Raw genomic sequence first — 25,781 nt, 5'->3', positions numbered from 1 at the left:
TTATTCAATGCACCTATAGTTTAAGACTTAAAACTTTAAGTAAAGTTTATTAAGTTAATTTTAGAGAACGTTATGGAGTGAAAGAAGATGTAGTGTCAAGGATTGAGAAAGGTATGCTGAGATGGTTTGGACATATAGAGAGGATGAATGAAAGGAGACAGATGAAACAATTATACAAGACAATTGTGGATGGAAGACTTGGAAGAGGTCGACCTCAGCAAACATACCTCAATCAGATTGAGGAGGTTTTAAACAAAAGCCAGTTTAGGAATACCCTAATTAATTTAATAACAATGTACCTACCTATATAGTTTAAGTTTAAAAAATTTGGCTCTCAAAAGAAATTTCAATCGTACTGTTGATATTTGGCTCTGTTGACTAATGAGTTTGCCAACCACTGTCCTAGAGCAACCCACTCTGAACATATTGGGCAGGAAGAAGCAACTGGAAATAAGCTTCTTCTTAGATAACTCAGGCCTCTGTGGTGTAAAATAATCCAATTAGCTATTATTGCAGCTCACAAGATTGGAAGCAGCCAAGAAGTCAAGTGGTTTCTTGAGGCATACAACCTACCTTTTTCACTATCAGAGTTACCATTCATTCCCTCAAAGAGGGCAATACACCACATAGATGACTTTGATAGCCCAGAAGGAGTTAGAATTTAGCCAACTGGTGGCCAGGCTGGCAGATTGGAGGGTTTTATTTATTCACTTCTTTGAGTGTTACAAAGTTGAATTCAGTTCAGATAACCTCATAAGACTGCATTGGGCAACTCACTTGAATTTGTCTTGAATTTACTGTATATAAATGATGGCCATAGCTTTTGCTTTTTTTGACCTGTCTTGGACATCCCTACATTATTTCTCCTGGAGTGAGCCAGGAAGGCAGGTCTCAAATTGCTGCTGGAAAAGTTTACTTCCCTGGGAGAAAAAGGGTGTGTGTGTGTGTGTGGAATGCTGGATTCACCTTCAGTAGAATTTACTGTGCAATCTTTTTAATATTTCACAATAAAAAATTGTAACTATACCAAGTCCATCATTGTTCAGATCCCGTAAGTACACCTCTTCTCCAAAGCGTGAAAATCTCCTATCCCCGTTGAATGTGCTGAGTAAGGAAGGCTTGCCATTTCCCATCAAGTCATATATCAAAGCACTTCCTGCTTGCTGCAGCGGTGAAGATATAAATGAAATCCTGGAGACGCTTCCTAAAGGAAACCAATTAAGGTGACAGAATTACGGTTGTTATAAAAATAAGTGTCAAGAAAGCATTGTCGAGTTAAGAATCCACATTTAAATGCAGGAAACATTGGCTCTGTTGAATCTATGTGAAATAATGATCAAGTAGTTTATCAACAAAGACCTGCTTTTGGAATAATCATGAGCCGAGCTCCCAGTCTTAATGGATACTATATTTTAATTTCAGCCAGGAGATACTATTTCAGCTAAGAGTTTGTACTAAATGGTTGCATAACTCCAAATCACAAACTCAAAAAGCTGAAATGAACAGAATATTGGAGAAAAGAGATGCAAGTTATGAGTTAGTTGGACCATTGCTCTAATGTTATTAAGCATGGCTCAGTCTCTAGACCTTTACCTACAGGAAAACAGGGAACATGCGGCAAAATGTAAAAGCACGAGTTGAGAAGGGAAAAATGAAATCAGCAATAGGGGAGTATAAGACTAACACAGTGGGAAACCCCTATATTGAATATATTACTGCATTCATCTTCTGCAATAAGCACTGGAAAGTATTTCAGAGTGTCCTCATCTTTGATTTGGAATCCTTTACAGATTAAAATTAAGGTATTTTCCTTTTCAAATAGTAATGCCCTTGTAGCCAACGTTTTTATTTACAGCAAAACGTAAAATGGCTAGACTGAGGAACTGAGAAACATCCCAGAAGAACTACTTAATAATACTTTCAACAGATTTGCATGGATGCTGTCACGAGAAGGTGATTCGGCTAGAAGGCATCTTCACATTCCCTCAGAAATAGACAATCCAACTTTTTTAGAAATAATTTCTGAAGTCACGTGTCTGAAAATCGAGATCTACTTCCTGATATAAAAGACTTAAACAATCCAAACTGGGTCCCATAGGAATCTAAATCAATTATTTGTGCAATATTATGTAAAGTTGTATAGGGCTAAGAACTCAAATGAACCAATAGCAGTAGACTTATATACCGCTTCATGTCCAGCATGTCTGGAAACCAACAACGACAAAATATCACAGCTTCAATTTCCCAACATAAAAACAACATACATCACAACAGGACTGAATCATTGTATATAAACAATGCATGTATATTAAAAGTTGAATGGATTTTAATTAACTTTCTCTGTATATAACTAAATTTAGACTCAGTATCGTGATTCTTTGCCTACTGGAATTTCTTTATCATCTGTCTTATTTTTTTATTTCATTACTGAAATAAAAATGCTGCCAAGTCATGTTCCAAGTTCCAAATTGCATACCTTGTGTTGGTGCGCCAACTATCAGTACTTGCTTGGAGATTCCTTCTATGGAAAGGAAACCGGTTGCCAAAGCTGAACCAAATTTTCCATTTTCCTGCATGTTTATAATAAGAATGTTTATAAATATATATAGTTAGTCTCATGAAATCAAATATTCTCTTGTTCTTGTTTTTTCAATTATTTCAAAAGTCACCACAGGGGTGGGCTTGCCCCGGTTCAGGAGAACCCAGAATTAATGTAATGGCTGGTTCAGAGAACCTCCAAATCCCACCCTTGGCTGGCCTCGCCCACCCTGTCCAACCCTTCCCACCCCACCCGCTCCTCTCAGGAGTCTCCTTGCGGCCCGTTTTGGATGCGAGGTAAGTGCAGGGCCCATGCGAAGGTTCGGGGAAGGGGGAAAATGGGCCTCCCAGAAATTATGGAAGGCTGGAAACGGGCCTGTTAGTTTTCACCCGCCCAGAGGCTCAAGGAAAGCCTCCAGAGCCTGGGGAAGGTGAAAACAGCTCCCCCAGCATGGTGCAGGAGGCCAACAAGGCCACACCCACCAGGGATGGGTTGCTGCCTGCATTACTGCTGGTTCGGTGCATGCACAATTTTGTGTGTGCGTATTCCGTGCATTTGCGCATTTGCACATAAATAGGTCTGTGCATGCACAAAATGTTAAAAATGAAAAGAAATTAAATTTGTGCAATGAAAATTGTTCTACGCATGCACAGAACTGGGGGAAAAAAACAATGGCAGCACCTATAGCACCGCCCAGAGAAACGATTTGGGGGTATGGCAAGCCAGGGTCGCTGCTTGTACCAGCAACCTAGGCCACCAAACCACTACCAGTTCGGCCATACCGGTCCGAACCGATAGGAACCCACCATTGACACCCACCTAGCAGTCAGGTAGAGAGCCCATTGCTGAAATTTTTGAAGCCCACCCCCGAGTCTCCACAAAGACTTACATCGTCCCCACTTAAAGTGAACCAGCTTTTTGTGTTTGGTGGGGTATAGCCATATACTGTTCCAACAGCTTGCTTGTTGCGTTCAGAGAAATAGCACCCTAAGCTAGAATACAAAATGGTTATAGTAAAAAAAAAAATGGAAACCTGTTCTAACCCCCCTCCTTGCTCGTTCAGAAATGACAGTCACACACAGCTTGTAAAGGAATGTCTTTATCATTCCCGGCTTTCGCTGGCTGCGAGCCCAAAATAAACATAGATAAATTATCTAGCAAAAAGTTAAACAGCAAATGCAAAAACAAACGCTCACAGAAAACCAGGTTTACATAAAGCAAATCACTTATCCAAGTGCTTCTTTGAATCATGAACACGAACTAGAACAGGAATGGAACTGAACTAACGAACAAACAAATGACGTTGACTTCTGCAACTAAGGCGTGGCACCATCAGTCTTTTATCCACAAGAGGAGATCCTTAACGAGCTCCAGCTGCTTGTTCTGTGAGCATCCTGAAACCACTCACAGGAGATTTCTGTGTCAGTCTGATAGTAGCTCCAAAGGCTCCTACCGAGCCACAACAGAAACCAATTAGGATGAACACTGAACAATACCGGGGGAAAAATAGTAGTTGCTAGACATACTGTAGACTCATCATCATCAATATCAGTTTCATTTCAGAATCTCAGTTTTTTGCCACTCTGCTATTCATCTCAACTTGTCAAGTTAATATGACCAGTGGTCCCCAAATACATAGACTATGACTCCCATTATCCTCCAGATTATTGTTCATTTTCTTGTGATTGAAGTGCCACTTTTAATTGTCTTGTTTCTTCCAAAGGCAGATAGATTTATAAATGGATTTATAACTCTCTGGGGAGGTTTTTTCCCAGAAGTGGCAGATTGACAGATGTACCTTTTCTGGACTGGGAGTTCATTATAGTTACTTATGCTTTAGTATCTCACACGTGGACTGTTGTAATATGGTGTACATGGCTCTGCCTTTAAAGATCACTTGAAAGCTGTAGCTGATCCAGAATGCAGAAGTGAAGGCAGTTATGGATGTATCTCACTGTCCCCACATAACGCCTCCATTGCTTGAACTACCTGCGTAGTGTTTATCAGTAAGCTTCCAGGTGCAATTGAAGGTGTTAGCTGTGGCTTATAAAATCTTTCATGGCATGAAGTCTAGCCATCAAGACTTACCTCTCTCCCATGGACAGAGCGGCCATGCTGCAGTTTCAATCTTTAAAACATGTCATCAACGCAAAACAGGGACCTAATCAACATTCCTTGCTGTTACAGTGCCTGCCTTTGTAATAATATTTTCCCTTCCCTGTGGATTTGAAGAGCCCCAATCCTCCTGTCCTTTAAACAAGCTTTGAAGAGTAAGGCTGCCCTTGAAGAGTATACGGAGACTTCAGCTTGTCCAGAATGCAGCCACGCAAGCGATTGTGGGTGCACCTCGGTACACCCACATTACACCTATCCTCCGCGAACTGCACTGGCTGCCTATTGGGCTCCGGACACGCTTCAAGGTGCTAGTCGTTACTTTTAAAGCCCTGCATGGTATCTGACCCGGGTACTTGAGAGACCGCCTCCTGCCAATTACCTCCCTAAGACCTATCAGATCCCACAGATTAGGCCTCCTCCGAATTCCATCTGCCAGCCAGTGTCGGCTGGCAACTCCTCGGGGGAGGGCCTTCTCTGTGGCTGCTCCAGCCCTCTGGAACGATCTCCCCATTGAGATCCGGACCCTCACCACCCTTCCGGCTTTCCGCAAAGCCATGAAGACCTGGTTGTTCCGGCAGGCCTGGGGCCGATGAATTTTCAGCCCCACTTGAAGTTGCGACTGTAGTTGTATTTTAATTTGTTTGTCTTTTATTTTCTTATTTGTATCCCCTTCCCCCTTTGGTTGTTAGCTGCCCTGAGTCTCTCGGGAATAGGGCGGCATACAAATTGAATAAACTACAACTAACTACTACTGCTTTAAAGATCTTATTTATTTCAAGTGTTTTCAATCTTTTCAGTGTTTCTCAACCTTAGCATCTTTCAGATGTATGGACTTCAACTCCAGAATTCTCTAGGCCAGTGGTCTCCAACCTTGGCAACTTTAAGACTTGTGGACTTCAACTCCCAGAGTTCAACTCCCAGAGCAAAGCTGGCTGAGGAACTCTGGGAGTTGAAGTCCACAAGTCTTAAAGTTTCCAAGGTTGGAGACCATTGCTCTAGGCAACTCCCCAGTATGTTGAAATTCATATGTACATCTGAAAGTTGCCACGGTTGAGAAACATTGCTTTCTGTTAAGAGAGTATGCACCTTGTGAGAGGGTTTTGTTAATGTGATGGTTACATTTGCCCCCAGGTGACTGCTTTCTTTTATCTGTTTTATTGCATAATTTAAAACTTGTACAGTACTCTACTTTAAAGTTGTTAAAAGAAAGACAGGTTATAAAGTTGACAGACAAATAAAGCAAACTCACTTTCAAATAAATACAATATTTAGGCTTGGTCTCTACCTGTAACAAGGAAATGACTCATGGCCTTGATCCTAAACAAGCTGCATATACTTTTAAAATGATGAACATTTTATTTTGGAAGAAAAATAGTTACTGAACAACTTTAAGAGAAACAGTGCTTTCAATCAGGGGTGGGTTCCAGCCGACACTACTGCTGGTTCGCTCATGTGCGCGCTTGATGCACGCTGTGCGCGCATGCTCAATGCAATTAAAATTATTCTGTGCATGCACAGAACCAAAAAACAAGATGGCGGCACCTATGGCGCCAACCGGAGAACCAATTCGGGGGCGGGGCAAGGCCTGGGTCGCTGACGATTCCAGCGACCCAGGCTGCCAAACCACTACCGGTTCAGCCAAACAGGTAGAAACCAGTAGGAATCCACCACTGCTTTGAATCAGATGAATGGATTATTTATCCAGTATTAAAAACTGCAAGCAGCTGATTATATAGCAATAGCACTAGAGTTATATACCACTTCATAGTGCTTTACAGCACTCTCTAAGCAGTTTACAGGATCAGCATATTTACCACAAGAATCTGGGTTCTCATTTTACTGACTTCAGAGCTGATCAGGATCGAACTGCTGGCAGTGAGCAGAATCAGCCAGCAATACTGCATTCTAACCACTGTGCCATCACGGCTCTTACTATCTACCAGCTAATACAGGTTTATTATATGCGCTCTACAATACAATCAGTTGCAAAACCTAGTTATAGACATTGCTTCAGGCTCTATGTGGTTAATCTTGGTTTAAATCAAAGGTGGACCATTTTCCTCTTCTAAGACCTTTATTTAGTGTTTGAATGGTACACCAGAAAAATATTCCTAAAAGTCATGTGCAGAGCCAGGGTAAAATTGACACTGGCTTTATTTTATATATGTTTATATTTAATGAAAATATGATTATTTTCCAAACATGCAATAAATAATGTTCCCCTTCTGACACATTACTATAATTTGGGGTCATTATTTGAAATTTCTAGGAACTGTAGCTAAGGCATATAAGTTGACCCTGAGGCCTTGAATTATATGTCTGATTCAGCTGCAGAAAACAAGGTGGTACTTGGAAAATGACTATTATTAAAACATCAGAGTTTTTATGTGTAACAGATCAACTTTTAGAGAAAACTGTTGATTTGCTGCAGTGGTGGGTTCCGGATCCCGGTATGCTGCAATGGGGCCCGGCGTCCACCATGTGCACGCGGCAGCACACGCACAGCGCGTGCATGCGTACTTACTGCCTGCAACGCTCCAGCTGCTGGGTGGAGTGTTACGCAGGCGCCATACGCTCCGTGCGCATGCGTGAAAGCTCTGATCGGCTCAAATAAGGTAAAGAGAGCGGGTGGGCCCTCCGGAGCACCATACCGGAATGGTACCTGGTGCTCCCAGCAGGCACCGATACGCCCGTACAGGGCAGGGGTGGGTTTCAACCAGTTCGCGGCGGTCCCTGCGAACCGGTTGGTCGGCGAACCCGGAAGTAAGTAACTTCCGGGAACGGCGAAGGGCCCACCCGCCCGCCCACGGTCCTTACCTGGTTTTGACGAGTTCTGCACTTCCACGCATGCGCAGGACGCATACAGCGCCTGCGCGATCCTCCAGGAGCAGGTGGAGCATCGCACAGATGCTAGTATGCATGCGTGCGTGCACGAGGACGCCGCCGGCCCCATTCCAACCGAACCGGTTGGAACGGGGCGATAAACCCACCCCTGGTACAGGGGCATACCGGTCGTATCCCACCACTGATCTACTGCATGGATTTGTGGTGAGGAAGCACAGAAGATAGGTTGTGAAGAAAGCCTAGAAGACAATCACACACATAAGTATTTAGAAATAAATGCATATACCTTGTACAATTTCTCCCAAAAGGACTTCCAATAAGCAGCAAGGTTTTATTTAGGAGCTGGACACTGCTGAGTGATGAGCCAAACCAACCATAATCTGCTTCTCCTTTTACCATCCAGTCAGCATTTGATACAAGGAGCAGGCCTGACAAATAAGGAGAAAACTTGTTCTGCTGATCAGAAAGTTTTGTTTTTGAAACAGATTACATACAAGAAGCATTGCGTTGTTCAATCCTACTGTGTAGCGTGAACCATTACTTTATATACCTGTAGATAAATACAGATAGGAGGATTTCCCACCAGAATGGATACAGGCAGTCCTTGATTTACAACCACAATTGACCCCAAAATTTCTGTTCCTAAGTAACACAAACACAGAAGTTGGATTGGATATATTTTCCAAAGGCTTGAAAGCAGCTCCTCTGCCATACCCCTTCCCCGCTTCCCCTGCTGCCTTCCGATCAAACTTTTTGAATTCCTCCCCCCTCCCCACACACGAACCTTTTCCAGCTGTTTCAGAGACGATTTCAACTCTGCTTCTCCCTGCCCTGCCCTCCCCTCTTGAAAAGCCAGAGCTCTGTCAGACTGAGCTAGTTGTTCCCAGAGAACTCTAAAAAGCCTCTAAAAATGCCCTCTACAGGAGGCGAGAGAATACGTGCCTCCTTTGCATAAGGAATTCTTTGCTTGTTAACCCCTTGCTTAACTCTTAAAAGGCGAAAAATTCCTTATGCAAAAGAGGCCCCTAGTTCACTGGCCTCCTCCTAGTTAATACTGAGAGCAGACACCAAGCCACTGTGACTTGAAATCTGGTAGCAACTACCCTGGCTTTGATTATTTTAAGAAAATTATTTAAAATCCTTTCCTTTCCCTGAGGAGACTGGTGAGACCCCGCCTCCCTTGCCTCTAGTGACTGCATGTCCCTGATCTAGACGTATTATTCTGACAAGGTTTCAGCAAGAATTTGGAAATACCAATGTAGGATACTTAAGGAAAGAAAAACATTTCCCAAACAAACTTACTTTGCCCATTTCTGTAAGAGGAAGAATAAAAAGAAGCCACAAATCCTCTTTGTATTCCATCAGCAGGTGCATATGGGGAACCAAGCACTAGGTCATTATCTCCATTGCTGTCAACATCAGCTGTCAGCAGGGACCCGCCTAGATTACAATATATTTCCTGCAAAAGTAACAGAATAAAGGAGTTGGAAGGTGCCCTTGGGGGGTCTTCTAGTCCAACCCCCTCCTCAAGCAGGAGACCCTACAACTTTTCAGACAACTGGTTGCCCAATCTCTTCTTAAAAACCTCCAGTGATGAAGCACCCACAATTGTCAATAATTTGATTTCCAGATCTTTTTTTTAAAAAACCATGCAATTCAATTGCTGGAATACAGCTTCTTCAGTAAAATTTATTTATAGAATAGGTATACACACACATACACATGCACACACAGAGACACTGTTAAAAATTTACCCATTAAAGAAGAATGTACAGTACATACGTTGATTGTGCTTAAAGGAAGGACACATATCAATTACTTCATCCCGAATAAAAATTGTGCTGAATTTCCAGGAAATTAATTTTCAAAATGCTTGTGACCAAAAGATGGATTTAAATCCGGATTCCATGCTTTCCCTTTTCATCAGCAAACTTACTTGACAAATTATGGTAATATTTGGAAGACTGTGGAAGCCTCCTCCTCTGTTGCCAAGAAATATGTATACAGAACCCTAAATGAGAAAATATAATGTTTTAATAAATGATATATCCAAATTAAAGCTTTAGATTTTAAAGTATTACAATGGCAGAGTTTTTTTTTATTCTTTTCATTTTCACATTAAAATGCATTTCTAATAATTAGCTGAATTAAAACATAATACCAAGTCAAAATGCAGCAAATCACATAAAGGGATCGGACTATAAAAACCACCCAAACCTTTGTAATCCAGATTAACCTAATAAATTCATAAAATAGGGTCAATATAAAATACAGCTAGTCCTCATTTAGTAACCACAATTGGGACCAGAAATTTGATTTTTAAGTGAAGCAGTTGCTGAGAGAAACTATAATTACTTATGATCTTATTTCAGCTTTGCTTACAGACCTGAAAAATTACTTATTTTTTTTACAGACTGAATGGTTTTTTTTATTTTATTGTATTTATTTTCTGTCCATCTCACCAAAAGGAGACTCTGGGCAGCTATGCTATGCAAATGCAAGGATCGGTCACAAGGTTTTCTTTTTCTTCACCGTTATAACTGTGAATGGTCATTAAACAAGGCAGCTGCTAAGTGAGAACTACATGTTGATGAATTCTAAGATGGTCAATACATTAATTCCCATCATTTTTTTTTAATTTCAGGCAATCAAAATAGCAAGGCAGCATTAAATGCATCCTAATTAGCAAACTTACTATTATTTTTATAACTCACCTATATTTATACAACCGAAAGCAGCCTGCATAATGCTCCCTCCTCCTAGTTCCTCACAATAAAACTCTGAGAAGTGGGTGGGACTTAAAGAAAACGACTGGCTTGAGATCACCCAGCTGCCTTTTATGCCTAAGGGAACTCACAGTCTCCTGCTTTCTAGGGCTACTACACCAAACTAACTATATTTCATGTTAGCACTAGCTGGTAATCCGGCATTGCCTGGGTATTTAGTTATAGGTGGGAAATGTCTGGACCAAACGTAATGTCTGGTTGTACAGTAGAAGCCATTTTAAGGCACAACAGGCTGTATCTTAACAGAACAACCCCCGCCCCCGGGCTGTTGGGGTATCTTACCCCTACAGTATTTTTTTTCCAGAGAGTAAGTCATCTGTGTACCAAGTTTGATTGAAATTGCTGAAGGCATTCCAGAGTTATGCTGGAACACACACACACAGAGACACACAGAGGGGGAGAGGGAGGGAGAAGGGGAGGGAGGAAGAGAGAGGGAGAGGGAGGGAGAGGGGGAGGGAGGGACGGAGGAAGGGAGAGAGAAAGAGAAAGAGAAAGAGAAAGAGAGAGAGAAAGAGAGAGAGAGAGAGAGAGAGAGAGAGAGATTTTACAGTTTCCTACCCTGTAACTAAGCTCCTGGGCTCCTAGGGATGGGGCTCCTACTGCAAGATCCAATATTCCATCCACATTGAAGTCCAGAATTGCTATGGCTGAACCAAATCTTCCTGAAGGCTAGATAGAAGGCAGACAGGCATATTCATCACACAGATATACAGGCATTTATATGCATGCAGGTGCGCACACCCACACACATTTCATGAGCCCAAAGCTATTTTAATAAGAAGACATATTCAGATAATACACCCATTTGGGTAGTGTTCTTTTTTCAATGCAATTTCAGTAATAACAAGTTATGACGAGTTATTCTTTAACTCATTAAGTAGGGAGCATTAAGAGCTAAATGGATTTGATTGATGCTGTATTAAACTCAGTGTCATCTGTTAATTTTTGTTTCTTTAAGTATAAGTCCTTTTATTCCTTACTGCAAATTTAATTTAAATCACCAGTGAACTCTGTTCACAATTACCAAAAGAACAACAGCTCTATTGTTTGCCAGCTGTACAGAATTTATTTAAGCTGTTAATCCTTATGAGCATGTTCCTAGCATTTGTATTCCTTTAGTTTTTCTGTTCATTTCATTTCTATGAAATGGTTTATAAATTTAAAAATATTGCCTGAACAAGCCATGTAAAAGACAAAAACAATGAGCAAATGTAGTATCCTTTGTGAGCCTGGTGTAAGGCTCCCAATTATTTGATTTTGGTAGCAATTAATATACAGCCTTCCTCAACCTTGTGCCCTACAGATGGAGCATACAGAGGTCACAGTGGCTGGAAAATCTGATTGCTGTAGTTTCTACACATCTAAAAGGAAAGGCTTAGACAATAGTCCGTTCCGACCCTATGGAATGAACTGCCCCCAGAGATCCGGACCCTACCCACTCTCATGGCCTTCTGAAAGGCTATTAAGACCTGGCTATTCCGGCAGGCCCCAGGCTGTTGATTTCATGACTGAGGTCCAGCCCCGATTAGACTGGGTGTATGTTGTGGCTTATTTTTTAATCTATGTTTCTTTGTTTTTAACTTTTCTATTTTTAAAATGTATTTGTTGTAAGCCGCCCGGAGTCCTTCGGAATTGGGTGGCCTATAAATTCATTAAATCTAATCTAGTCTAGTTTCAGTTAGTTACAAGAGAAGCCACATTAATGCAATTACTGAAGAAAATAATAACGGAACTAGTGATCCAAAATAAAAACAAAATATATTTAATTGTCCACATTCGACTTGTTTTGCTACCTTAGTGCCTTCTAGTATTTCATCTGCTTCTTGATCAAGGTCCAGGTTGGAATGAGGCAAACCTGATTCGTTACCATAAACAATATAGACACGTCCCAACTGAATGTGTCCAAGCCGGCTGTAACCTGGTGCTCCAACCACCAGGTCATCATATCCATCCTGATTTAGGTCAGCTGAAGTCATAGCCCTGCATATGAAAGAAGATGGTGCCAATCAGTGGTGGGTTGCCATTTTGTTTTACTACCGGCACAACACTTCTGCGCATGCACAGAAGCATCCAGGCAGGTGGGCGGAGCCTCCCGTTGTCGCCTGCGATTTCTCCGCGGGTGGTTCATGAAGCCAATGAGGAAAGAAGACTCGGACACGAATTTCCTTCGGGACGAAACCGACCCAGAACGAAGTCTGGGGGTCCTTTTTTATTGAGCATACACAAGGGAGGGGTGGATTCACATAGCCAATGGGGACCAATCATGATTGTGCAAGCTTACAGCATATGGTAACTCATTTACTCATGTAGACTCGAAGAACACTCATAGTCAATAAACCTTTTATCATCATGCAAACATCCAATGCTTAATTAATGTTTGAGAGTTAAACAGTTGTAACCCCTGATTTAATCAACGCTTAGTTACAAGTCTGTGGTTGCTGATCTGCTTAGTGTTAAGGGTACTGATTTAATCAACGCTTGGAGTTGGACAGTTTGTCTTACTGATCTAATCATATGGCCAATTATTGCTTTTAGTTTACTGATTTAATCATATGGTTAATTATTGCTTCTGTTCTATACGTGTTACAGTATGGCAGATGCATACCTGCACGTATATCGCAACATCTCCTCCTTTTGTTTTAAATTTTGAGAAGTCGGAAGGGAGTATCGTTTTTCTCTGGGTCTTCATCAGAGAATGCTGTCAGTAGGGCTTTGTGTTGCGAATCAAAGATTGCTGTGTTAATGTTTTTGTCCTGTGTCATACTTTCTACTGTGGATTGAATGATGATTCGGATCACTGGGATTAAGCAGGGTAAAAGGAGAAACCCTAGGAGCGCCATGCCTGCCATGAAGGCGGCTTGTTTCCAATTGCGAAAAATTCCTCCCAGGAAGCCTGCATCATCCATTAATCCTGTCCACTTTTGCATGGGTACGTGAACCAATTTCCGCAAGTCCGCGGTGAGATCGGCCACTACCTTGCCAGTTTCATCAATTTGAAGACAGCAATTTGTCAGATTAAATTTCCCACATACTCCCCTTCCTTTTGTTTTTTCTTCAAAACATGTGAGTGGAATGCAGATGTGTTTGACAAATGATTAAAATTGGTCAGATCAGGGAGATCTGATGAAAAAGCATTGAGAGAGACACTAGAAGGATCTCTTCAGTGGCTCCCAGATAGCTTTCAACCATGAAGGTCTAGCAACGAGGGTACAAATTTCTGGAAAGAAATTTACAGTATCCAATTTTCCATGCCAATTAGTATCAGATATCACTTTTTATGAGCTTCCAGACAGGTTTTAAATAAGCAGAAATTTTAAAAGTTATCCACAGCCATGCTTTCCCTTTAAGTTACAGGCTGCCCATTTTAAAAGGGATGGTTCTTCAACCTGCCCTGGCTCTTATTTTAATGAGGCCAAATTGAGTTTAGCTAATGTGCAAAAACTGTGTGTGGAGGAGATAGTTTCAATCTAATTCTGAATAGGCTCTTCTCTCTCTCTCTCTCTTTTTCCTTTTCTCTCTCTCTCTCTCTCTCTCTCTCTGTGTAGCTGCTTCTACAATACAGAAAATACATGAATACATTTTGGACAAACTTTCCCTCCCACCAGACATAAATCCAAGGTGTTCAGAATTGCTGTGCTATCATTCTCAAAATACAATTCTTACATGAATACATTAAACTGATTACAATATAAATGAGACAAAAAAGAAACCTTACAATGAATTTCTGTGAAGAAAGCAAAGAAAGAAAACTTTAGGATCAATTTTCACCCTCCCCTATAGTCTTCTGGGGATAAAAGAAAGTCTTTTGGTCTTTACTTCTCCATCTCAGAGTCCATTCTTTCATATCTGCTGGATGGCATTAAGCTTAGCTTGCTGATAAGAGTGGTCAGTCAGGTTTGGTAGAGTCGGTCCCAGGCTTGGGTAAGTTTTTTCTCCTCATGTCAGGTTTTATCAGAATGCAATCACCAGCAGCCAATTCAAGAGTTAGCAGTCCTTTGTGTCTTAGGTGAAGAAAAAGAGAGGCCAAATATACAGTTCTATACAGACATAGTCCCATGTTGTGGAATCTCACCCATTCTGTCCAAATGTGGAAATCCAAACATTATTCCAGAAGGCAGACAATGTAAATGATGTAAATGTCATGGAACAGGACATTCCCACTGCTTCTATGATTGAAACACTTTTGCAGTAAGATGAGTAAATTTTCAAAAGAGACAACAACTTGTGTTGCTCAAAAGAGACAACAACTTGTGTTGCAAACAAACAAACAAAATATCATAGGGTAAAGCACCTTGACTCACAAGCTTTTACAAATGCACTCAGGTGTAAAAGAGAAAGGGAAGAAAAACAGCTTTTTAAAAAAAAAATGCAATTAAAAAAAGAGGTACTTTGAGGCAACACTCCAAAATATTAGATTCCATTCAGATGGAAGCAAATTCTCATCAAGTATGTTAAAACATTTACAAATGTAAGCAAAATATCTCAAAATCATTTCTGTTTATAGGTTTAATTAAGCATTTTAAACCTCAAAATTTTCCAGAAGGAAAAGAGAAAAAGTCAAAATTGTATTCAGAGCAGAAAAGGAAATGTAATTGCATAACTTTTATAGATGAAAAGATAACAGTAAAAGGTAAAGGTGAAGGAGCAAGTCACCCATTTACTCCAAATTTCTCAGAAGAGAGAGGAAAAAAAATAGTTAAAATGAGCAGAAAACTTCAGCCCCCCTTCAATGACTCAAAAAGGAATGAGGGAAAGAAGGGGGGGGGATGCAGAGGCATTCACAGGTATCTACACACGCTCACTGAAAAAATGAGCAGACACACACTCTCCCCATTTCTCCTGCTTCCCTCCAAAGAATGACCCAGAGGGGAAAAGGGGGGGGGCACGCAGGCAATCACAGGTCTTTGGATCTCTTCAGTTATCACTTTCGGGGACATATACATTCATACTGCAATCATGCTTGCTCATGCCAACCAATCATAACACACAAGCATACACACACATACCATTAAACAACCTTGCAACTTACTGTTTCTTTATATGAAAGGAATTAAAGTACATTCATACCAACTTTTACCATCGACATACATTTGCACTGCAATCAGGCTGCTTGTGTAAATTAATTTCACATACAAAAATATCCCATTTCATTCTTTCTTTCATACAAAGCAATTATTACAATTGTTTCAGGGAGCTGTACATAAGCCAATGAGCTCCATTTTCTATTATTAAGAGATCTCAACTTCCCTCCAGGTCTGAAAATGATTACACACACACATGCACACATACCATGAAACAACACTTTCAGGCCTGGGGGAGGTTCTGTCACTTTAAATCTTCAAATGTCTTTATTTAGCTAGCTGATCAAACATCAATTCAATTCAATTCTACATGTTATTAGATGCACACCTAAGAATTTTTTTTAACAGACATTACATCAAAGTAATCAAGTCCAATTACCTAGGTCTTCCCATTCAGTCAGGCTTTAATCGCTTTGGGGAAGAAACTCAGTTAGAATTTCTCTTCAGTTCATCTGATGGTGGCCAGAAAATCAGCAAATTTGTTACAAAATCTAAATGAAAACTGTCTTCTAGGGGCCAGGTTTCGAGTAGGTTGGCCAGATAAATGTGCAGAGGGTTTTTACTCAGGGTGAAGGCAAACCTTTAGTAGGAATTTCCTTCATCTTTTACACGCACACACAAGGCAACACTCTCCTCCTTCCCCCAAAAGGAAAAAACTTTACTCACCTGAAGAGTAAATCTTCCAGGCCTGAAAAACATGAAAACAAGGTTCCCTCCCCCACAGAAAAGGCATTGTTGGGGGATTAAGGGTAAGGGAGGGGCTTGGGGCTGGGTGGGTAGAAAGCTTGCAGGCAGAGTAAAAAAAAAGGTAAAATCATCAGTTACTAAACAGATAAACTGGTAACATTATGGGGATATCACAGATGCAAAGTGGGGTTTGGATTCACATGCTTCAGGAAGGAAATAAACAGGTAAAATCATTTAAACACACGATAGAAGCAAGGATGAAACTTTTCCTGTAAATGAACTTAAAACATTTCCTGGGTTGTTACTTTAAGGCAAAGGGATGGAAGGAAGGAAAAAAAAACCTTATCTGTACTTTTTTTGGGGGGGGCAACAAACTGAGCGAAGGCAATTTCTGCCAGTTTACTCTTTTCTTTCTTTGAACACTTTAAAATCCTTGTCTTTTGGATTGAAGACAATTACTTAGTTACAATTACCTTGAGGGTGCACAAAGACTTAGGCACACATTTACATAAGAACAAGGAGAAAATAAGAAGGGAAAAAACAGAACTCTCAGGTTTTCACATCCTACATTCCCAGCACAAATCTGTTAAATTAGGGAAGGCACAAATCTTAACAAACAAACATTGTTACATAGAAGACAAAGAGACAAAGAGACAGGAGAAAAAAAGAAACCTCAACATTTTCCCCTTTTCTTTTAAGTACCTTTATGTAGCCAAATTAGTTTTCCTGTATTATCACAGAGCAACAGAAACAACAACAAAAATTTAAACTTTAGAGAATTAAAATTTTAAGGTACTCACCTTCTTTCCAGGCAGCCTTTGAGCTCAAACTCAAAACCCCTTTAAAACCTAGATCCAATGGTTAAGGCCAAGATAAAGTCCACCCACAGACTCAATGGGGTCTTTGCCGGCATGGGAGGCTTACCTGGGCCATATCCATTTGTTAGGCTAGCTTGGAGTCCCATCTGTGGGTCGCCAATTGTTGAGAGAAATGTCCTTCTGGGTTCAGCTCCAAGTGGGGAAGAAGACACTGGAGACATGGAGGCTGCTTGGAAAGATGGTTTACTGTTGGACAGGGCCACATGGCTTGAGCCCTGACCAGAAAAGGTGATCACATGTTTCAATGTTGATGGAGAAGAAGAGAGAAGGGAAGAGGAAGGGGCTTGCTAGGCTTTTTTGATAAGTAAACGCCATGTTGTTAAAACGCCCGGAGGGGCTCGGGGTTCCTCATGGAAGTAGGTGCCCAATTTTATCCATAAGGAGAGTTTTAAAGACCCCTTTTTCCGGGTAGATTGGACAATGATTTTAGACATCAGTCAATAAGTCAATTAAATGCTTTTGAGGGGAAAACGGGAAGCGACTTGCCCATCGCTTGAATAATTACACTAGAAAATTTAGATATCCTGAAGCTCATGAAGGTGCGCTTCCTGTTCTTTCGAGAAACCCGATCCCATACTCACGAATTGAGAGGGTGCTCCGTTCGCAGACGGCCGGCCCTGGATGCGAGGCTTTTCCCGGCCGAGGGTGAGATGAGATGGGCAGCACGGATCACGTCGGGGTCACCAGATGCGATTTCTCCGCGGGTGGTTCATGAAGCCAATGAGGAAAGAAGACTCGGACACGAATTTCCTTCGGGACGAAACCGACCCAGAACGAAGTCTGGGGGTCCTTTTTTATTGAGCATACACAAGGGAGGGGTGGATTCACATAGCCAATGGGGACCAATCATGATTGTGCAAGCTTACAGCATATGGTAACTCATTTACTCATGTAGACTCGAAGAACACTCATAGTCAATAAACCTTTTATCATCATGCAAACATCCAATGCTTAATTAATGTTTGAGAGTTAAACAGTTGTAACCCCTGATTTAATCAACGCTTAGTTACAAGTCTGTGGTTGCTGATCTGCTTAGTGTTAAGGGTACTGATTTAATCAACGCTTGGAGTTGGACAGTTTGTCTTACTGATCTAATCATATGGCCAATTATTGCTTTTAGTTTACTGATTTAATCATATGGTTAATTATTGCTTCTGTTCTATACGTGTTACAGTATGGCAGATGCATACCTGCACGTATATCGCAACAGTCGCCACTACCGGTTTGCCCAATCCAAGCCGGACCGGGATCAACCCATCTCTGGTGCCAATGTCCATTTGTATGACATTTCCTGTGCAGATTTCAAAAATAATTGGATAGTTTCTAGTTATAGATGTAATTCCATAGAAGTCCTGAAGAGAAATCAGGCAGCCCAACTTAAACCCAGAAATGCCAACATACTTCAAACACCTTTCTTGATAATTGCCCAACAGCCTATTACATTACCAGATTTCACTTCTATCTCATTTTCTATTTGCTTTTTTTTAATGTTACTTTTGGGGAGGGGGAGAATGGAACAACACAAATACATCAAGGAAGCCCTCAGAATTTGTAGCTACCCTAACTGAGCCTTCCTCAAATCCACAAAAAGTTTCAATAATAGCACTTTCCCAAGAGACAGAAAAGAAGATAAAAACAAATGGAGCAATATTGTCATTCCATATGTTGCAGGAATATCAGAAAAGCTCAGGATGGATTTTCAACAAACACAACACACAACTGTTTAAACCCAGGAATACATTATCATATAAGCTTTTCCCCCACCCCCTAAGGGCAAAACACCCAGGCATAAAAAGAGCAATGTTGTATATGCAGTGACAAATGTGTAGGCCTGGGGAAATAAAACATCCCCTTCAAAAATGCATGGCATAACTCAAGAGAACCAACTCATTAGGACAGGATTCAACAATCCATCTGTATCTGAAAGACAAGGGTCATTCTTCTGAAGAGAGCAAAGTTCACATTCTGGACAGAGAGGACCAGTGGTTTGAAAGATGAGTCAAAGATGCTATTTATATTAAAATTGAATAGCTCTTCCTCAACACGGAGGGGAGGGGAGGGGGCGCTATGGCGCCATTTATCTCCTGTTTACAACACAGTCCTTTCAACAGTTCCAAGAAAGTTCCATACTCATTTGCACTCTGAGGATACAGGTAAACCCCCAAGTGGCCTCAACGACTCTCCGCATGGTAACAACCAACCAACTGCAAAGAATATAAATCCTTTCATTCTCCATCCAGTTAGCTAGAACTGAAGAAACGTCTTGGAGGAGAAGTGAAATATTTTCAAAGGAAAATCCAGTTGCCTTTTGAGAGGAGGGCGGGAAGTTTGAGAGTGTGGTGAGGTTTATGGCTGGTGAGGCAGTCCTCTCTCCCGACACTCCACTGACTAAAGCACTTTCTTTTGCCCGCCTGTGCTTGCAGCAGCCCGCCTGAGCTCTGCCACGAGCACAAGTCGACGAAAGAAAGTCTCTTTCACCTGCCTGTGCTGGCGGGCTGCCGCGAGCACAGGCGGGCGAAAGAAAGTGCTTTAATCAGTGGGGTGTTGCGGGAGAGGAGAGAATGCCTGAGCATTGCACTTATTAAAGAAAAAAGAAAAAAAGGAAATTTGAAGGAAAAGAGGGAGCGTGGGATGGGGGGCATCAGAAACGGAGAAAGAGAGGAGGAAGAGTGAGCGCGACGCTGCAGCTTTAAACAGAATGACAGAGTTGAAGCCTCTAAAAAATGCGCCCTGTACTATAAGGCAGGAGAACCTCAACTACCTCGGGATTTTTTAGGCTTTTAACCCTCGCTTAACTCTGCTCGAGCGCCTAAAAAGCCAGACTAGATGAGCCATGCAGTTCTCCTGCCTCATAGTAGAGGGCGCTTTTTTTAGAGGCTTTTTTAAACAGGCAGTCATTCACGGTGTGGCAGCAGCTAGCTAGCCTAACCTCAGCACTCGCCTTTTCCCGTTTACATTTTTTTTTCCTTTTCATGATTGACAGTGGTGAGGCTGTGCCTCCCCTTCCTCCCCTGACTGCACATCACTGGCATAGAGGTTTAGAGGTTTAGAGGTTTATTTGTATTTGTAGGCCGCCCTTTTCCCTGAGGGGACTCAGGGCGGCGCACAGAAAACCAGGGAAGGGGGGATACAACGTTGAGACAACAACACATAATAAAATAATGAGCAACATGCATACAACATTCGGGCGGGGTAGCAATCCTTATCCCCAGGCCTGACGGGCGAGCCAGTTCTTCAAGGCTGTGCGGAAGGCCTGGACGGTGGAGAGGGTACGAATCTCTACGGGGAGCTCGTTCCAAAGGGTCGGGGCCACTGCTGAAAAGGCCCTCCTCCTTGTAGTTGCCAGCCGACACTGGCTGGCCGATGGAATGCGGAGGAGGCCTAATCTATGAGATCGTATAGGTCGTAGGGAGGTAATTGGCAGAAGGCGGTCTCTCAAGTATCCAGATCCACTGCCATGTAGGGCTTTATGGGTGATCAATAGCACCTTGAAGCGCATCCGGAGATCGACAGGTAGCCAGCGCAGCTCGCGGAGGATAGGTGTAATGCGGGTGAATCGGGGTGCACCCGCAATCACTCGCGCGGCTGCGTTCTGTACTAGCTGAAGTCGCCGAATGAATAGATATTCATTCACTAACATTCTGGCAAGTTTATTCCTAAACCAGTAAAGCAAACATTATAGAGATAGTAAAAGTATTCGGATAATGCAAATTCATTTAAACAATACATATTTATATAGATAAAGCAGCAGAAACAAAGGAATAAATCAGCACTCACGATCCGAGTTTTGCATATGGCGTTTTCAGAAAATATGACGCACTGGGCTTGGTGATGTATTTTGATGAGTGTCGCTGTGGGACTCCCAACACGTTAATCAAACTCCCTGTTATATCCCTATTTTGGAACTGAAAATAATTCTGGTAAATAATATGTGACCAAAAACTATTTTACTATTTAATTGATACTGGAGTAGCAATTTATATTAGATGTAAATGTCCATTTCTCATTTTCCAGAGACATTATTGCAGTGAAGAAGCCTAGCATGATATCAGCACAGCTATGGCTGTATTAGAGTGCTGGTTTCACTATACAGAAGATATCAATGCAACACACGGTACTTGTGTTTCTTGAATTGTTTGCTAACTAGAGAGGTTTTCCTGGGGGGAACAAAACTTTTTTTAAATCTGCTGTCCATTTTGTCAATTAAGTACCAGCATAGTGCTCATTCATATTGTAGATAATGGTACACTACTGAGGCTGATATACAATGAGGGTAAGAAAAATGAAAAAAAAGAGAAGAAGGGGAAGTGAGTCTTTTTGGCACCAATTTTCCCAGCACCAGAAAGACTTGCTTCTCCCTCCGCCTCCCTCCTGCCCCCATCACTAAATTATTCACTGACTTTTCACTAAACGTAGCTTGTCTGGGCGGTTCCACCACAAAAGCGCGTAGGACAAAATCGCGCTCGACAAAAGCGCGCTGTGACGTCATCACAGCGCGACGGAAAAGATCGAAAAAATGTAAAAATAAAGCTAAAACCTTCCCCTAACCCCCCCAAACCTAACCCTAAACCTAACCCTAAACCTAACTCTTAACCTAACCCTAAACCTAACCCTAAACCTAACCGTTAAAGTAACGAAAAACCTAACGCTAACCCTTATCCTAACCCTAACGCTAACGCTAACGCTCTAAAGCTAACCCTAACCCTTAACCTAACCCTAACCCTAACCCTAACCCTAACCCTAACCCTTACCTTTATGTGAATCGGCTTGCTTTAATTTAATTTTTATTAATTTTTATTTGAATTTTTCGATCTTTTTCGTCGCGCTGTGATGACGTCAAAGGCGCGATTTTGTCGATTGCGCTTTTGCCGTCCGCGCTTTTGACGGGTCACGGTCTGGGCAGCAATGGGAAATCACCACTTTTGTACTGGAGCAACAAATTACAGGCTGAGTCTGCCTTCACGGTGGATCAGGGCAGACTGAATATGTCCATTCCTCTCCTCAAGAAATACCAAGTAGGCCATCTTTTGAGTAAAACACTGCTTAGAGCCGTGATGGCGAACCTATGACACGCGTGACAGAGTTGGCACACAGAGCCGTCACTGCTGGCACACGTGCCATTGCCCCAGGTCAGATCTCTGTGGTGTTTCTTTCGTGAGCTTCTGTTTCCCTGCATACGACGAAACAGAAGGACATGAAAGAAAATGATCTTATCTCTTGCCACGCTGCCAGTGTTGGGATGCCCTGCCTCTTACTGACCATCTGGTCTTTGGGGCTCTGCTGCGCATGCGCGCATGTCCATGTGTGTGTTACCTCATGTCCGCATGTGTGCACATGCACACATGTCCATGCACACACTTCTTTCAGTTGGGGCATGCACGCATGCACGCGCAGTTTGGGCACTCTGTGTCTAAAAGGTTCGCTATCACTGGCTTAGAGTATACGCCTACTAATGGAAGACAACGTGGCTCTAATCTACTGATTATTAGGAATATAATCTAACGGTTGGGTTGGCAATATATAAATCATGTAACAATGCTATATTTGTTTTTTTTTTAAACCATTCTGTAAAATGTGATTAGCTGCTGTTTTCCTCAATCGGCCATAAGAGGGAGCCAGAATGACTGTTAGCTCTCTGTTTTGTTAGATGCTGGGCTGATCTGATCTGGGTGTTTTGGAAGCTGGCTATTAGAAAGTGCCGTGAGCTATTGTAAGTTTTGCAACTGTATGATTATGGACCATGTTATTTGGATTATCCCTTAACTGAAAGACATTGATGACTGACTGCCTTATTCGTGTATAACTTGACTCTGATACCTCTATTTCCATGAAAGTAAAAGCCTATTTAAACTGCAGTGTCTCTGTATGCTGGTTTGTGTGTTCTCCAACACAACTCTCACAACACTTCTCTGAACGTACTCGCTCTCCCAACAGGGAGCTTACCTAACAATTAGACCTCATCAGATTCCCAGTTTCATTTTGTAGCAAATAGAATTGCTGGGAAAAGAACTGAAAAACTGGTGAGGATTACACAAAGCTACCAATTCTCTCAGCAAGGAGAAACTGCTTCACTTTCTGCATGGCTCCTTTCTCTTTTCCCCATCATCAACTTTCATTTCTCTCCCTCTTCTGAATCCATCCAGCAAATCTTGCCCAATTATATACTCAAAGCTGCAGTTTTAGTCAGAATAAATTCTATATTTACATAAGAATAAACTTTACAAGAAGATTAAAGCCAAAGCCGTTCTGCATGTATGCCAAGGCCACACCAGGGGTGGGTTTCAACTGGTTCGCAGCAGTCCCTGCGAACCGGTTGGTCAGCGAACCCGGAAGTAAGTAACTTCCGGGAACGGCGAAGGGCACACCCGCCCGCCCGCGTGCCTTACCTGGTTTTGACGAATTCTGCGCTTCCACGCATGCGCAGGATGCATACAGCGCCTGCGCGATCCTCCAGGAGCAGCTGGAGCATCGCACAGACGCTAATACGCATGCGTGCGCTGCGCCCGAACCGGTTGGAATGGGGCAAGAAACCCACCCCTGGGCCACACGTACATGCAAATGTGGAAGGGGTTTGATCATCCTGCTGCAACCAACACTGTGTCTATTTTGACCTCCCTTGCACATACCACTGAGCTGGGATATTACTGAAAGAACAATATTTAAAAGAATTAAAGAAACAAAAGATGCCCAATCCTGAGAATCTCCAGCACTTAATATCTAAATTGCAATCATGTATTTGATTCTTGTCATTCATGTTTAGACTCAAAAGACATTACCATTGTCCAATTGGGAACTTTCAAATAAACTCCTCTTTCTGTATAACTGATATTCTTTTCAACTGATTTGGCCACTCCCGAAGCTATTTTCTTTTGGTGTTGAGTTCTGGATTCTTTAAACCTATTGAAATAAGATACAATAAGTAGAAAGTTTCTGTATAAGAAGATAAAAATGGGATAAATGTGGAGCTGGCTAAAATTCACATTGCAGACAGCAAAAATATACAAATGAATACAAAAAATTAAATATTTTAGTTACAAAATAACAAAAGATTTTCCTGTTTTTCTTAATCGAAACTGTGATTGCTCTTAAATAATTCTGAGCCAAATTTCTATTTAATTTAAATGCTCGTTCCCTTGTTGTCTATGCCGTTCTTCACACTGGAGACTTTAGTGTTTTAATTTTTTTTTTAAATGACAATTCTTCATTATAAAGTTTATACCAGCCCTTTATTTAAACCACTTAGAGTCAACAAGAGTGAATTGGGCAGCCATATAAATTTGCTTAATAAAATAATAAGAACTTGAAGCTCTTTACTTTGCATAAATTGTCTCTTGTAGCCTAAATTGCTCTCTGTGGAATCATTGGCATCAATATTAGTTTAATGCAAATTTTAATGGAATTATGTATTTATGTTTATTAACGCATTACTGACATTTTTTGAATTACTAATATTATGAATAATTGTAAATCACCTAGTGATCATTTTGGGCTGAGGTGATGCATAAATTACATAAATAAAATAATATCTCAACAACATTTCTTTTCTGCTTTGCACTTCTAAGATCACTTTAAATTCAAGACAGAAAAATAGAATAATTTGAATTGAAAAAATGAAACAGGATTGGCATAAATATATCACATATTTCCAAAGAGCAACTGTATTGCAATAGTGATGTTTTGGAAGTAGTTCCAAAAATGTGCTATTGGTTTTTGCATAGCTATGAATATTTCCAGGGGTGGGATTCAAAAAATTTAACAATTGGTTCTCTGCCCTAATGACCAGTTGGGTAGGCGGGGCTCGATGGTCATGTGACTGGGTGGGCATGGCCAACTCAATGTTACTCATGTCGATGGGCGCTTCACTTTAGCTATAACAATGTAATAAGGGTTAACCGGAGAGGCAGTTTCTGTAAGCAGGGCAATAAAGATTAGGCTAGAAACAACACCAGAATGTTTCCTTCCTGCCTTCATTACAGGATTAACCCTGTAAAGTGGGAAAAAAACAAAATAAGATTTCTTCCAATAACCGGTTCTCCGAACTGCTTAGAAAGTTAACAACCAGTTCTCCCAAATAGGAGCAAACCAGCTGAATCCCACTGGGTATTTCTCTCTGTTGCTAAGTCATGACCAGAAAATAAAACTACATTATTTTCCACATAATATAAACCTTAGAGTTAATTCAGGCCACTAGTTAAATTAGGCTAATTAATATACTCACATCGGAAAGTTTCTCTGTTCATCTTCACACCTTATGAACAAAGGATTCTCAGGAATAAAGCAGCCACTGAAGAAAACATTAATAGATGCATTGTATTTAACCTGTTTCTGTTTTTAGCATATCCACAATTCCCCCTACATGCTCCTTATTTAGTGACTGCTTCATTTAGTGACCATTCAGTTACAACAGTGATGATGAAGTAACTTTACAACCAATCCATGCATTTATGACCTTCACAGATCTGTAAAGCATGGGAAAGCTGAAGTATTTTTCAGCTTATTAATAATACTCTACAAGTTAACATTAAAGATAAATCCTAACAAGCAGCAATGAAATATACATTCTATACTGTCCACATTTTGAATCACAATTTGGTTGACTCAAGCTTTTGAGGAAAAATTAATTTATCCATATAGAAAAAAAAGTATGGTTTTTTTTCTAGGAATGATCATTGGAATTGTTAACAAATACCTCACCTAGTCCCATAATTTAACATCCAACTGGTTAACTGAAAAATATTATTCGATGAGAATGCCATATCATCTACTCCGCCAAGGAAATAGTCATAGAACTTGTCCACTAGAAATGGAGACTTATTGGCATAGATGGGGTAAAGCTGTGAAGAATAAGATG

At 41.2% G+C, this 25,781-nt stretch overlaps 1 protein-coding gene across 1 annotated transcript in view; it reads right to left on the bottom strand.

Annotated features, from left to right (window-relative positions):
• The window catches only part of GPLD1 (glycosylphosphatidylinositol specific phospholipase D1), a 40,981-nt gene that overhangs the window by 4,215 nt on the left and 10,985 nt on the right, over nucleotides 1-25,781 (bottom strand). The window contains exons 10-21 of the mRNA XM_087707375.1: nucleotides 25,625-25,764; nucleotides 25,149-25,214; nucleotides 23,707-23,827; nucleotides 20,708-20,835; nucleotides 12,078-12,264; nucleotides 10,843-10,953; nucleotides 9,435-9,509; nucleotides 8,801-8,957; nucleotides 7,785-7,926; nucleotides 3,429-3,531; nucleotides 2,477-2,570; nucleotides 1,028-1,204 (exon numbers count right to left, since the gene is read on the bottom strand). Of these exons, the coding sequence (XP_087563501.1) occupies nucleotides 1,028-1,204; nucleotides 2,477-2,570; nucleotides 3,429-3,531; nucleotides 7,785-7,926; nucleotides 8,801-8,957; nucleotides 9,435-9,509; nucleotides 10,843-10,953; nucleotides 12,078-12,264; nucleotides 20,708-20,835; nucleotides 23,707-23,827; nucleotides 25,149-25,214; nucleotides 25,625-25,764 (1,501 nt within the window). The remainder of the gene's footprint in view (nucleotides 1-1,027; nucleotides 1,205-2,476; nucleotides 2,571-3,428; nucleotides 3,532-7,784; nucleotides 7,927-8,800; nucleotides 8,958-9,434; nucleotides 9,510-10,842; nucleotides 10,954-12,077; nucleotides 12,265-20,707; nucleotides 20,836-23,706; nucleotides 23,828-25,148; nucleotides 25,215-25,624; nucleotides 25,765-25,781) is intronic.

The sequence above is a fragment of the Thamnophis sirtalis genome, unplaced genomic scaffold (genome assembly GCF_051295495.1).
Source record: "Thamnophis sirtalis isolate CommonGarterSnake01/CBP01778 unplaced genomic scaffold, rThaSir2_p1.2 scaffold_2, whole genome shotgun sequence".
NCBI classification, from domain to species: domain Eukaryota; kingdom Metazoa; phylum Chordata; class Lepidosauria; order Squamata; family Natricidae; genus Thamnophis; species Thamnophis sirtalis.
Note: the sequence above shows the minus strand (reverse complement) of the source record. Positions and strands in the feature narration are given on the sequence as shown.